This window comes from Asterias rubens, chromosome 1 (genome assembly GCF_902459465.1).
Source record: "Asterias rubens chromosome 1, eAstRub1.3, whole genome shotgun sequence".
Classification (NCBI taxonomy): Eukaryota; Metazoa; Echinodermata; class Asteroidea; order Forcipulatida; family Asteriidae; genus Asterias; species Asterias rubens.
Genome location: NC_047062.1, coordinates 1,705,940 through 1,719,341, shown reverse-complemented (window position 1 = coordinate 1,719,341; position 13,402 = coordinate 1,705,940). Strand labels below are relative to the sequence as shown.

At 39.9% G+C, this 13,402-nt stretch overlaps 1 protein-coding gene across 1 annotated transcript; it reads left to right on the top strand.

The window, feature by feature from the left end:
- The first annotated feature begins 3,797 nt into the window (after positions 1-3,797).
- LOC117295954 (protein phosphatase 1 regulatory subunit 27-like) lies at positions 3,798-5,451 on the top strand. Its single transcript, XM_033778769.1, has one exon. It carries the CDS (start codon positions 4,563-4,565, stop codon positions 5,298-5,300), a length of 738 nt encoding a protein of 245 aa, XP_033634660.1. The 5' UTR covers positions 3,798-4,562; the 3' UTR covers positions 5,301-5,451.
- The last annotated feature ends 7,951 nt before the right edge of the window (positions 5,452-13,402 follow it).

The window sequence follows — 13,402 nt, the reverse complement described above, 5'->3', positions numbered from 1 at the left end:
ACTTTCGGTAAACAGTATTGTCCAAGGCCCACACTTCGTGTATCACAACTAATATATATATAAAATAACAAACCTGTGAAAATTTAGGCTCAATTGGTCATCGGAGTCGGGAGAAAATAACGGGAAAACCCACCATTGTTTCCGCACGTTTCGCCGTGTCATGGCACGTGTTCAAAATAAATTCGTAATTTGATCGCTATCGAGAATTGATATTGTTTTAATGCTTTCTCAAAAAGTAAAGCATTTAATGGAATATATATTTCAAGAGAAGTCTTTCACCATTACCTTCTGTAAACCCTGTAAGTTATTTGTAAATCGTGGATTTTTTTTGTTTCTGTACCGAAAGTGTATAATGGCTTTAAAGACACATTGGTAATTTTCAAAGACCAGTCTTCTAACTTGGTGTATCTCAGCATATGCATAAAATAACAAACCTGTGACAATTTGAGCTTGATTGGTCGTCGGAGTTGCGAGATAACTATGAAAGAAAGAAAAAAACACCCTTGTCACAAAAGGTTGTGTGCTTTCAGATGGTTGATTGCGAGACCTTAAATTTTAAACTTGAGGTCTCGAAATCAAATTCGTTGAAAATTACTTCTTTCTCAAAAACTACGTCACTTTAGAGGAAGCCGTTTCTCACAATGTGTTATACTATCAACCTTTCCCCATTACTCGTTACCAAGTGAGGTTTTATGCTGATAATTATTTTGAGTAATTACCAATAGTGTCCACTGCCTTTAATAGTAGCAAAGGGTATAACAAAAAGTCACTCATTTGTTTTGTCATAATTCTGTAAACAGCTTGCAAGACACATCTCCTCTTAGGAATGACTGATTTCTTTCATTCTTGTTTTATGAGCAAGAGAGAGTGCTTTATAAGATGTTCTTGAGTGTCATTTGAAAACAAAATCACAAATCACAAATCACAAAATCACGGTCAACTTCTTTTCGGGTGCAGGCGATTGTAATGATGTGGCAGATCTGGCGGGGCAAGGCCTATAGCTGAGTATACAGCAGTCAGTATGGACCATATCTGCATTATTGCAGCAGAGTTGTGTCTTAGGTACAGTTATGAAGGAATAGTGCAGCATCCAATTACATGTTTTATTACACGAGTGAAGTCGTCTAATACTTGCAAAAGTTGTAGGCCGTCGGGCCTGTGTGCTTATTTGCTTTTAAGGATATCAGTGTTTGAACATTGGCTATTTTATTAACAAAAGTCTACACCTGGGAATCTCTGAAGAGGGATGTCCTTTTAGGAATTTTGTGTACATAGTATTTGGGAGGATCACAACAGGGACAATGGAAAGAACAAAAGAAACATTGACAGGTATGCGTACAGGGCTATCCAGTTTGAATTCTGATGACGCGCTTCTGTACTAATTGAAACCGTTTACACATCTAGCGGCGAAAACATTGTACAATATTATTATTTAGGAGAGCACAAGGGCTGCGCCGTACTTTCAAGTGAGGGTGGCTTGTTTGCGGCTACACAAACACCGAGTATGTTAAAGCCAGTGGACACTATTGGTAAATGTCAAAGACCAGTCTTCTCACTTGCTGTATCTCAACATAATATGCATAAAATAACAAGCCTGTGAAAATGTGAGCTCGGTTGGTCGTCGGAGTTGCGAGATAACTATGAAAGAAAAAACCTTGTCACACGAAGTGGTGTGCTTTCGGGACCTCAGATTCTAAACTTGAGGTCTCGAAATCAATTTTGTGGAAAATTACTCGAAAACTACTCCACATTAGAGGGAGCCGTTTCTCACACTGTTTTATACTTTCAACAGCTCCCCATTACTTGTTCAAGTAAGGTTTTATGCTAATAATTATTTTGAGTAATTACCAATAGTGTCCACTGCCTTTAAAAAGGCTACACTGTAAGAATTTACCTGGATTCTGAGCCCCGTTGAGCCTGACCTTTCAAGAAATTGGCAAAAAAATGCCAGATTCTATGTCAGTTTGAAGCATTTCTTTGTTCATTTTGAAACAGATTCTGGGTCAAACTGACCCAGACAAGGGTCAGGCCCATTGGTAATTGGTAGTTATTTGAGTGTACATGGGGCTTTGAAAACACAACTACAAACAAAATGGACGATAGGCTTTCTATAAAGTCCTTTTGATGGAGTGTTCACAGTCGAAGTGTAGTGATGTATGAAATTTACTACAAGTAGGAGGATTTGATTGAGTGAACTCCTTATGAGGCAGGAACTTCTGGTGTATACAATTCACCGGATGGATGCATGCCGCTATAATCAGGAGAGTCAAATTCCATGTCAATTTGACTGTCTCAATTTGGCATCCTTAAATCTCATATTAATGAGATAGTCATTAATAAAATAATATGCAAACCAAAACACTTTAAAGGAATTCCAAAGTCATTGTTGTGCATGTGTTTTTAAAGGGTCTGTATTCGTCTTTGATCGGCGACTAAAAAATGCGACCACTTTTGAAATGAAATTTTCTTTCACGGGGTGTGTATATAATTAAAACAATCGAACGGTTACAAGTGACCTGCAAAGGTATACAATGCCTTTAAGCAAGTTTGTTTCTCAGTATTCCAGATAACTTTATTTAAAAACGGCGACAGCAGGAGCAAAGTGGTAGTGCCATAGCCTTAGTATTCTTTTCAGCACCCTTTAATACACTAATATAATGGCAATGCCCACACAGCATGTAGACATATACATAATAAAGCCATGCACAAGCAGCTACCTGTTTCAAATTTTTTTCTGCCAGGTCTCTGATATTCAAGACCCACTTGTGTTCCAGCCGAGGGGGGGAGAATAAAAAAAAGCGCGAAAGAACAACTAGACAAGAAGCACACGTTTATATTGAGCACTTGAAAGCACGCTGGCTTGCACTTGATGTCATCGGAGAGACGTGTGTAGGAAGAGTGATGGAGCGGTGCGGTTGCGAACCATGTTCCCCCGGGTTCTGGTCGTAGGAGACGGCACACTCTTGGCGGTCGGTCGGCAGCCCCAGCTGTTACCTCGTAGTCGTTAAAGTCTTGCTTTTAAGTTACATTATTTAGTTTTATAGGAGAGTTTATGATCATTATTATGCGGGTGCCCTTGCATTTCTAATCAATACAATTTATTGGGTTTTTAATTGACATCGAATTTGCAAAAGAACTATGGACGAAAAAACATTGCATTACTTTTGTGAGCTTTCAAATGCATACTAAAAGGCTTCAGCTGAAGTATTTCATTATTTGAGTTAGAAATTACCTTTCTCAAAAACTACATTACTTCAGAGGGAGCTATTCTCACAATGTTTTACACTAGGGGCCTATCAACAGCTCTCCATTGCTCGTTACCAAGTAACTTGTTAAATGTTATGCCAACAATTATTTTGAGTAATTACCCAAGTGTCCAGTGCCTTTAAGTCTCGCTTTATATAACAGCTACATTTTTTTAATTTTTATGAGAGTTTATGGCTATTATGTAGGTGCCCTTGCATTTCTAATCAATAGTGTAATTTGGGTTAAGCGCAAAATGACAATGAATTGTTTGTTACATTTATATTATAATGAGCAAATATTTACACGTGAGTTTTTTCTTTCAAACTGGCGCTAATAAAGTGGCCCTTAATAGCTGGTTAAAGAAAAGGCAAGGTCAACTGAGGTAGACAGGTTTTTTCAGACGAGCTGTTTTATAATTAGTTGTGATGTAGATTGTCATCACAAGCACACGGCGGTAATCAACACGGGATTTGGTGTTCGTCATTAGTTGCACCCACCGGCAAGGCCCGCAGTGCGATCCAAGCATTCGTTATATCGCTCACCCGGGCGACCGGACGGCCCGTCCTTTATGAGCAGCGACAGCAGATTTACATGCGCATCGTCGTGTATCACACACCGTGAAAGGGCTCGTGGCAACCCACTGGAATTCTGTATGCAAACATCGAAAGGAGCTGAAATGAAATGTATTTTTTTTTTTCACCAGATACAGAAAGCATACCAGTGTTTGTATTGACATTTCGCATTTATAGAGGGCCCCTATCGTGTGGACTTATAATATCAACGTATACTTGAGAGCAGGACCATGGGGACTAGAGCAGTATGCGGAACATACGGTAGCAAGGTCATACAAAAAGGCAAGGAGAGAGTGACTGCCTCGAGTCACTATAACTGTCGCTTCGATCCATTGGCTTTGGGAATGAGCTATTGAACCTGCGTAAGGTTATCAAGTTCACCAGGGATAGAGCTGGGGAGTTTTGAGTTCCAGCTGCACTGAAAGACGACGTGGGAGCTAGTGCAGTAGCAGTGTTGTGCTGGATGAAGTTCTATTCACATTACACGGATCTTGGTGGCGTTTTGTTGGAGGAAAGTGATGCCCATGTACGAGTCACCATGTGAATACACTTAGAGGGACATACGATGCATGATGACAGTTTACCTAAAGTTGCTTGCGTTCTGAAACAAAATGAGGAAATCAACGGCTGTTGTCTCAGTGAGGAAATTCAATGCACAGCAGTGGATTATGTGCCAACTCAACGCTAATAAGGAATTGTAATTTTGTACGGTGGAAATTCCTTTATTTATGATGTAAATTTGACATGGAATTGAAATCGTCACTGAGTATGTCTGGTTCTAAAGATTATAAAGAGAGGGCACTTCGACGGCGTAGGGTGCGATATCGAACGTACCCGAGCCCTTCATTCGACCTGGAAGAAGATGACGAGCCACTGCTCGTTGCATGTCGCCATATTACATTCCCTCTCGATGTTCGCTTCCAGTCTGCCGTCCAGCAACAGGACAACTTTGAGCTTGATAAGATCCTCAGCACACACGGGGCCCAGATCGACATGAATGCCCGGAATCATATCGGGTTGACAGCTCTCCACCAAGCGGTGTTGAATCGCAACTTGGACACAGTGAAGTTGCTGTTAACGCGCGGGTCTGACGCAAACGTCCAGGATTCAAACGGCTACGCCCCGTTACACACCGCGGCTGCCTACGGTCTCCGGAACATCGTGAGCCTTTTGATCATCTTCGGTGCTGACCTCTTCGTGAGGACTCTGGCCGGTGAATCCCCCGCTGATCTCTCCAAGGACGTGGTCACTGCCGATCTCCTCATGGTCGAGATGTGCAAGCAAATCCAGCAGCATGAATTGATGGAAAAATATGGATTTCTGTTCAGATTCATCGATTTGTGGGAGACGTTGTGGACGAATTGTTGTACACTGTTTGAGAAAGTTGTTGAATGGGCGCAGCGTGCAGTGAAGAATTATAACGAAGTGCCACAGCATCATGCGCAAAACGGCACCATAAACCGCGGGAGAAAGCTGCCATAAAAACTTCAGAGTCATATTTGTTTTCTACTGGGGCGGGCATTTGCGATATACACAGTTAATGGCATTGGCTCTATGACTTGTATTTTTTTCTCTCTATTTTTTTAAAGGCACTGGGCACGTTTGGTAATTGTAAAAAACCGGTATTCTCACTTGGTGTACCCCATGCATAAAATAACAAACCTGTGAAAATTTTGGCTCAATTTGTCGTTGAATTTGCAAGAAAAATAACGAAAGAAATGTTGTGTGCTTTCAGATGCATAATAAAAGGCGTCAGGCCTGAAGTATCTTATTTGAGTAAGAGTTTACCTTTTTCTCAAAAATGCGTTACTTCCCTCAGCGAGGGAGCCGTTTCTCACAATATGTCATACTATCAACAGCTCTCCATTGCTCGTTTCCAAGTAAGTTGGTACGCTAATAATTGCCAATAGTGTCCAGTATACCATTGGGCCCATGTTTTAGCTTCACAGGCGCCTTGTCCTAACGCCCTCTCTGCATGGTGTCTAGTGGTCTGGCGTCCGCCTCCTATTCAATCGACACTTGGTATCAATTGCTTCAGACGAAGCCAACGGCATTCGGAGCTAATTCTGCTGTTTTGGTAAATGACTTAGGTGCCAGTTGAGGTGATTGATTTTGTACAGTATTTTACCCCAGAGAACGAAAACTAGATTGTTTGCTCAAAGGTTATTTTTACCAGCTGAGACTGTACGTGATCATGCCGGTACACAAAACAGCTGGGTTATTTCGGTTAAAGTTGCACAAAATAAATCAGTTGTTATAGAGAAAAAGTATTTCATGGTTGTCTCAATCATTTTTGCTCCTGATGAGCACACGGGGATGTTGTAAAGTCATGTAAATAGATGGTCTATAATTCCAGCCTGAATTCACATTAAAATGTAAGTCAAATCTTATAACAACGCAGTCAGATTGTATCTTTTTATTGGGCTTCATAGGTATCAAAACCATGACATTTTGTCATTAATTGAACAGACGCTGAAAACAAAACACGGTCAGAACGTTTGAGTTGAGTTCGGTGTATTAATTCTCTGTTTTTTTGTGAGAGCTAAATTGTGTTTTCACGTTCTAATAATTGTCAGCGATACTTTACGTTTAAAAAAAAAAACATTTTAATGTTTGGTCATTTCAAGCTGAAGACTTCACAGAGTGTTTGGTTCTGTTTCTTGAAGCTTACTCTGTTGGAATTAATACAAACTATACGACAATGATTAAATAAATTACGAAGTAATTGTGGCCGTTGTCAAAATGAACAGTCGTCAGGTACGCTCCAAGTTCACTTGGACTTTTTTATTTGTCAGTTGATGTCACTTGTATTATTATTAGAGATAAATGACACTGCTACACTGCGCAGCCTCATTTTATTACCGGTAGTAAAGTCTTTGGCAAAAATGGAAGATTGAATTTATTACTTTAAAGTGCATAATTATAAAGCCAAACTTGTCACATGCAATTTCGTCTGCCGGTGTAATTTACCACACGCCTGAAGATTCAAGGGGAAATTGTCTGATGAACATGTTCCCATTATGTTGTTTTACAGCAGTACGTTAAAACATGACTGAAGTGGACACTATAGGTAATTACTAAAATTAATTAGTATTATCATAACCTTACTTGATTATGAGTAATGGGTAGAGGTTGATAGTATAAAACATTGTGAGAAACAGCTCCCTCTGAAGTGACATAGTTAAAGAAGTAATTTTCCACGAATTTGATTTCGAGACCTCAGATTTAAAATTTGAGGTCTCGAAATCAAGCATCTGAAAGCACACACCTTCGTGTGACAAGGTGTTTTTTCGTGCATTATATCTCGCAGCTTCGGCGACCAAGAGCTCAAATTTGCACAGGTTTGTTATGTTAAGCGTATGTTGAGATACACCAACTGTGAAGACTAGTCTTTGACAATTACCAATAGTGTCCACTGCCTTTAAGGACTTGTTTCAAATGTCATGGTTCCGTGACCGTAAGCCCAATAATGTTTCCTCATTATTGTGCAAGCTAGGTACAGCAACAAAATCGATAAGTGTGGTGGGAATATAATCAAACTCTAAGATCATCAAACGTTGAACAGTGGAGGATGAGGCTATCCTCTCCATTATGCTGATGAATTTCAAAGATGTCTGAATCCATTAATATCCATGCACTTTGGCTCACCTACGATACATTATGCTGTGATCATTACATTTACTCAGTGTTTCAAAGTTCAACATTGTCCGTTTTCGCTGAAAGATGTTCGTTGTCAAGATGATGCTGTATGTATAATACGATGCTGTTTAAACACGATGAACCTATAAAAACTGTCAAAGTACAAAATGCAAACGTGTACATGCCCTTACATACAAATAATTTGTTTGCACATGGCTTATGGACGTGATCTAATGTAGTTTCAGGATCCCGCCAACTGCCAAGTCTCGCGTGTGTTTGAACCATAGGACTCGATTAAAGTGCGCAAGTCTACATCATTCACGCGTTAAGCATTTAGGTTCGTGGGACCATGGTCAAAAATGTTCTCGAATACTCGTGAGATTTGCACGGCATATATAATCATTATTAGTTTAAAGGCAGTTAATACTCAAAATAACTATTAGCATAATACCTTACTTAGAACGAGTAATGGGGAGAGGCTGATAGTATAAAACATTGTGAGAAACGGCTCCCTCTGAAGTGAAGTAGTTTTCGAGAAGGAAGTATTTTTTCTGCGAATTTGATTTCGAGACCTCAGATTTAGAATTTGAGGGCCCGAATTCAAGCATCTGAATGCACACAACCGCAAGCGACAAGGTGTATTTTTTCTTTCATTATCATCTCGCAACTTCGACGACCAATTGAGCTCAAATTTTCACATGGTTTATGCATATGTTGAGAAGACTGGTCTTTGACAATTACCAATAGTGTCCAGGGTCTTTACAATACATGGTAGGATTGGATTTTTCATGTAATACCTTAAATGAAGGTCTGTACATTTTAGAATCTATATATAAAAGTTTTTGTAAAAAAAATTAATTAAACGTTTCGGGAGAAACGGCCACAAGTCAGACAACTTGAGACTGGAGACCACTGTAAGTTTTGGCCTTTTCAGTGCATATAACCTGCACCATCCCCCACCTTGTTATTTCTGGTCAGTATTTATGCATTTACAAACCTCTGTATTTTCAAGAACACGACGGATGTAGTGAGTCACTTTAAAATCAGAAATCCCTAACCAGAACAGTCATTATTTTTTTCAACTTGACCTCCAGGCCGGCAAAACGCGACACGGACAACGGAAATGGGAGGGTGACATAACAAAAATGGCAGGGGTGGGGGGGGGGGCTATGTTATTGATCCGGTATCGGAAGTCGACTTGTCCCCCCTCAAGGCCTACTCGTCATGCCAATGTCACAAACTGCTTATACAGATGACACCACATGAAATGTATTTTGGGGCTGTGGTATCATTCTAATGCTTGTTAAAGGGAGGGTCTAATGACTCTGAACATTAATGGGAATAGTTAATGGCCTGACGTTTCGACCCCAGCAGAGTCTTTCTCGAAGCCTAAATGACAACCCATAAGCAGTGAAGTGGAAATACATGAATGGGGTTAGAAAGCATGCAGAAAAAAAGCAAGGGGTAAACAATTAATATGGGACAACAGGGGGGGTTGAAGGGAAGGGACTGGCTTGGCCACAAGAAGATGGAAACACAAAGGACAATATCAAGGGTGGGAAGAGGAGGGGGAAAACAAGTAATTACCTAGACTCTGAAAATTAATGGCAATACAAACGTACGTGCTGAGAAGAGCCCTAAACAACGGCTTTGGATAATGCATTTTGAGAAACATTCACTTCGCAACTACTGCAGGGTAGTACTAATAGGAACATATACAACTGTTTATCCCCCGAAACTCGTGCGAAGCGATACCGGTAACGCTTCTCAGAGACTGCGTTTTTTTTATATTCGTTTTGGGGATTATTCTTCCTGCATGGACATTATTTGCTCCGGAGCTTCGGCGAAATCTCAAAACGGCGAACACCTTTTTAAATGAAATTTCACAGATTACTCTATTTGTATACAATTACATTAATATAGAATTAAAACAATCGAACGATTCCAAAAACCAAAGGTATATACAACGCCTTTAAATACAAATATCTTCCCGAATCGATTTGTTGTAATTTATTAGGTGAAAACCAACAAAAATAATATGGAATCTGACCCCTCAGTTCTGGTCGGGCCTATAGCTAATCCAACAAAATGTAAAATCGAAAAAAATAAAACACATTCACCGTCACTTGTGAGAGAGAGAGAAAAAAGAACCTACGAACGAGTAACATGGCTATTCCGTTTTAGGGGTCAATGTTTCATGCTCTAAAACGTTTCCCGAGATACCATGTAAAACTGTACCCCCCCCCCCCACCCCTTTTCTAACGGTGCAACAAAATGCGCAGCAACTCGCACTGCGTTCAGGGACACTTGATTAAAAAAAAACTAACTTAATAAAGACTTGTCACTTATGCCTAACAATTCAATGGTTGATTTAACACTGAAAAGCAACCTTGTCAATAATAATGGCCATGTCTTTAATTTTTTTACCCTGGCACTTGAGGAAGTTCATTACACAGTAGAGGGTCAGACCCCGGATAGGTGATGGGGGCTCGTGATCCCGGGGCCCACGAGCTTATTGGACAGAACAATCGCGTTGTTGCTTCTACTCGCAAACCATTTTTTCCCTAAACTGAAATTACGGTTGTCCCCAACGGCCTCCAATTATCTTTGTAAACTCTCTACGTCGCGACGTTCATGCACGACTGAGATGAAACTATTCTGGCTTTCTGCAAGAGGTCCATCTTTAATAAGGGGACCCATGAGTTTCACGGCTGATGACAAGTATTTTATCCTGACTGTCGTTGAAGACAAGCAGTCCTTATAGATTAGAGTTGCATTTTGATGTCCACATTTTTTAAAACATAGACATTCTAGTACACTGTATAGGCCTATTGCCAATTAGGTATAATGACAATACGTAACCATGTAGACACCAAAAATACAATGCACTAGGCCACCATAGCAACAAAGCTACAGCACCAACCGAGTAAGTAAAATAAACAAAATAGGAAAGGTACTCTTTAGGAACGAGTTAAAACAAACATAAATCTTGCCACGTTGCCGTTATGCAAATGGTTTTAACCTTATGCAACTTAAACGCCTATTTTCATGAAGATCAAAAAAGTAAATCTCATTAAACCTGAATGCATTCTTAGCAGCATATTTTGGTGCAGGTTGTTTTGACAATTCTGAAACCAAAGTGAGCTTGATGTTGTTTCCATCACATCAGTGCGTCACCAAACACAACCAACATTTTCTTGGAACAAATTTCCATCGTTAGCTTTGGCGCCGCAAATAATATCGTCCCCGACAGTTCTGTGTCATCAAATGTTTGTTCTACGATGCAGATGGTCTTAAGTTCTTCTCCAATAACACTGCATATGAAAACACTGTAAACAGAACATCTCACTTGGTGTATCTCAACTATGCACAAAAAACACCTCATGACCTCAATTGGTCGTCGAAGTTGCGAGATAATAATGGAAGAAAAAATACCCTTGTCACATGAAGTTGTGTGCTTTCAGACGCTTGTTTCGGGACCTACAAAATCTAATTCTGAGGTCTCGAAATCAAGTTCAGATATTTTAGTGGAAAATTACTTCTTTCTCGAAAACTACGTCACTTCAGAGGGAGCCGTTTCTCACAATGTTTTATACCGCAACAACCCTCTATCGCTCATTACCAAGTAAGTTTTTATGATAACACTTATTTTAAGTAATTATGTGTCCAGTGCCTTTAATAATATGAGAAGAAGAAAAAATCGAGTGGATGCAAAGAAATTGAGCATGATACATACCTCATGGCTACAATAAAGCACGTCATACGCAGACATATTATTTTACCTATCAGACTACACTCTTGTTTTAAATTGAAATCCATGGAGAATGAGACTGCATCGTGTTTTGATAGCGGGCAGACATGGGAAATATTTGGATGAATATTGTGCCTCTAATGATTAAAGGCAGTGGACACTATTGGTAATTACCCAAAATAATTATTAGCATAAAACCTTACTTGGTAATGAGTAATGGGGAGAGGTTGATGCTATAAAACATTGTGAGAAACGGCTCCCTCTGAAGTGACATAGTTTTCGAGAAAGAAGTAATTTTCCACGAATTTGATTTCGAGACCTCAGAATTAGATTTTTGAGGTCCCGAAATCAACCATCTGAAAGCAACTTCGTGGGACAAGGGTGTTTTTTCTTTCATTTTTTTTCCTCGCAACTTCGACGACCCCTTGAGCTCAAATTTTTACAGTTTTGTTATTTTATGCATATTTTGATACACCAAGTGAGAAGACTGGTCTTTGACAATTACTAATATATAGTGTCCAGTGTCTTAAATGTTTAATGATACAAGCATTATAACTATGACACACAGTCAGAGTATGTCATGCGAAAAATATTTGACTGTAGGGCTATCGCAGGCTTGTCTTTTGAAGACAAAATGCAAGTAGAAACCAAACAGGCCATTATTTTCGAAAAAGTGAATGGCTGTCATTGCTTGTTTGCTCAGAGAGTGTTTTTGGAAGATATGTTGCTGTAGGGCCACTGCAGGATTGTCTTTTGAAAACAAAATGTAAGTGGAATAGCAAGTGAGCCCCAGTTTTCCAATATCGTGAATGGCTGGTAATTTGTTATATTTCTTTTAGAGAGTGTATAATAAGAAAGATATATGGCTGAAGGCCCATCGCAGGTTTGTCCTTTGAAAACAAAATGTAGGTGAATAGCAAGTATGCCCTAGTTTTCAAACATCGCGCATGGCTGCCATTTCTTGTTCATTCTATACTCTATCAAATGACGAAGGCAAAATACCATCACCTACCTACCTTATGGTATGACTATACGATAGGCCTATCCTTAAGAAAAGAGAAGCTATACATTATTTGTTGAAGTATCGCTGAATCAACAAACTGCCTACTTCATTTGAGCTCGTTAGTCTAGATTTGACCTCCACAATAGTCATGCAGTGAGTTAACTACACTAACGAGAATATGGCCCTTTTTGAAACCCCAGATTCGGCTCAGGCTAGCTTGGACCCGCGGTTGTTTCGACAAATTGCGCGTGCTTTGCGTACAGGCGCTTAGGGTTTCAGACGAGAGGACGGAGCCTGAAGCCGAATCCAAAGCCGAAACCGTGGTTTTTAAAAGGGCCTTTTTAACACAGTCCATGTTTGTGTGTGTAACTATGATGGAATACTACATCACTCTTGGGGTAAAGTCTTGTTTCAAGACGTGATGGTATGTTGATCGATTCACAATTCCCAGTAATACAAATACTGCATTGGAAATCGTTTTTGGAGGAAATTTTTCTGTCATTGATCGCCGCTTTACTGATAGAGCATAGCCTTCACGACGCCGTGTGTATTACAGCAAGGTTAAAGCTATATATCCAGGCAGTTTGCCCATGGACTAATTCGTAATATCCAGGTCAAGAGCCTTGAATTAAGGCTACTTGAAGCCGCCATCTTTAAGGTATAATGCTCTGCCCGATGTGATATAACAAGAGTGCAAAACGAACCTCGCACATACAGGGAGGAAACACACTTAAAACTGCGAATTGCACGGCAAAGTTTAGACTTGACCCAAGTCGAACTTTCATCGAATCCTTGGTCGGTTGATAATCTACTGCATCGCATGCAGCTTTATGTGCACATTTTTAAACGGCTCATCATAGTTAGCTCTGTACTGTTGGATCGGTTAGCCAGAGACCCGACTTGTATCAAGTCTAGGCAACGTCCGGCACACATATTTCATAGAGTTATCCAGTTCATCTAACGGTTGCAGCAAACGATGTCATTATAAGATGTTTGAAACCTTTTAAGGGAGGTAAGGCTATAGGAGTAATAATGAAAACTCAGTAACGTCTCGGGGATACACCTCGCCAAATGAAAGAGTTTATCTTTCCCGGCTGATGTTAATCATTCCTTACAATTCCAGAGTAGGGTGTGGGTTTCACCTGTCTTTAATTGACTCCTGCCTCGATAAAACACGCATAGTACAAAATG

Excerpts from the sequence above, each read along its gene's own strand:
- LOC117295954 (XM_033778769.1), top strand. The coding sequence starts at position 4,563 with ATGGAATTGAAATCGTCACTGAGTATGTCTGGTTCTAAAGATTATAAA.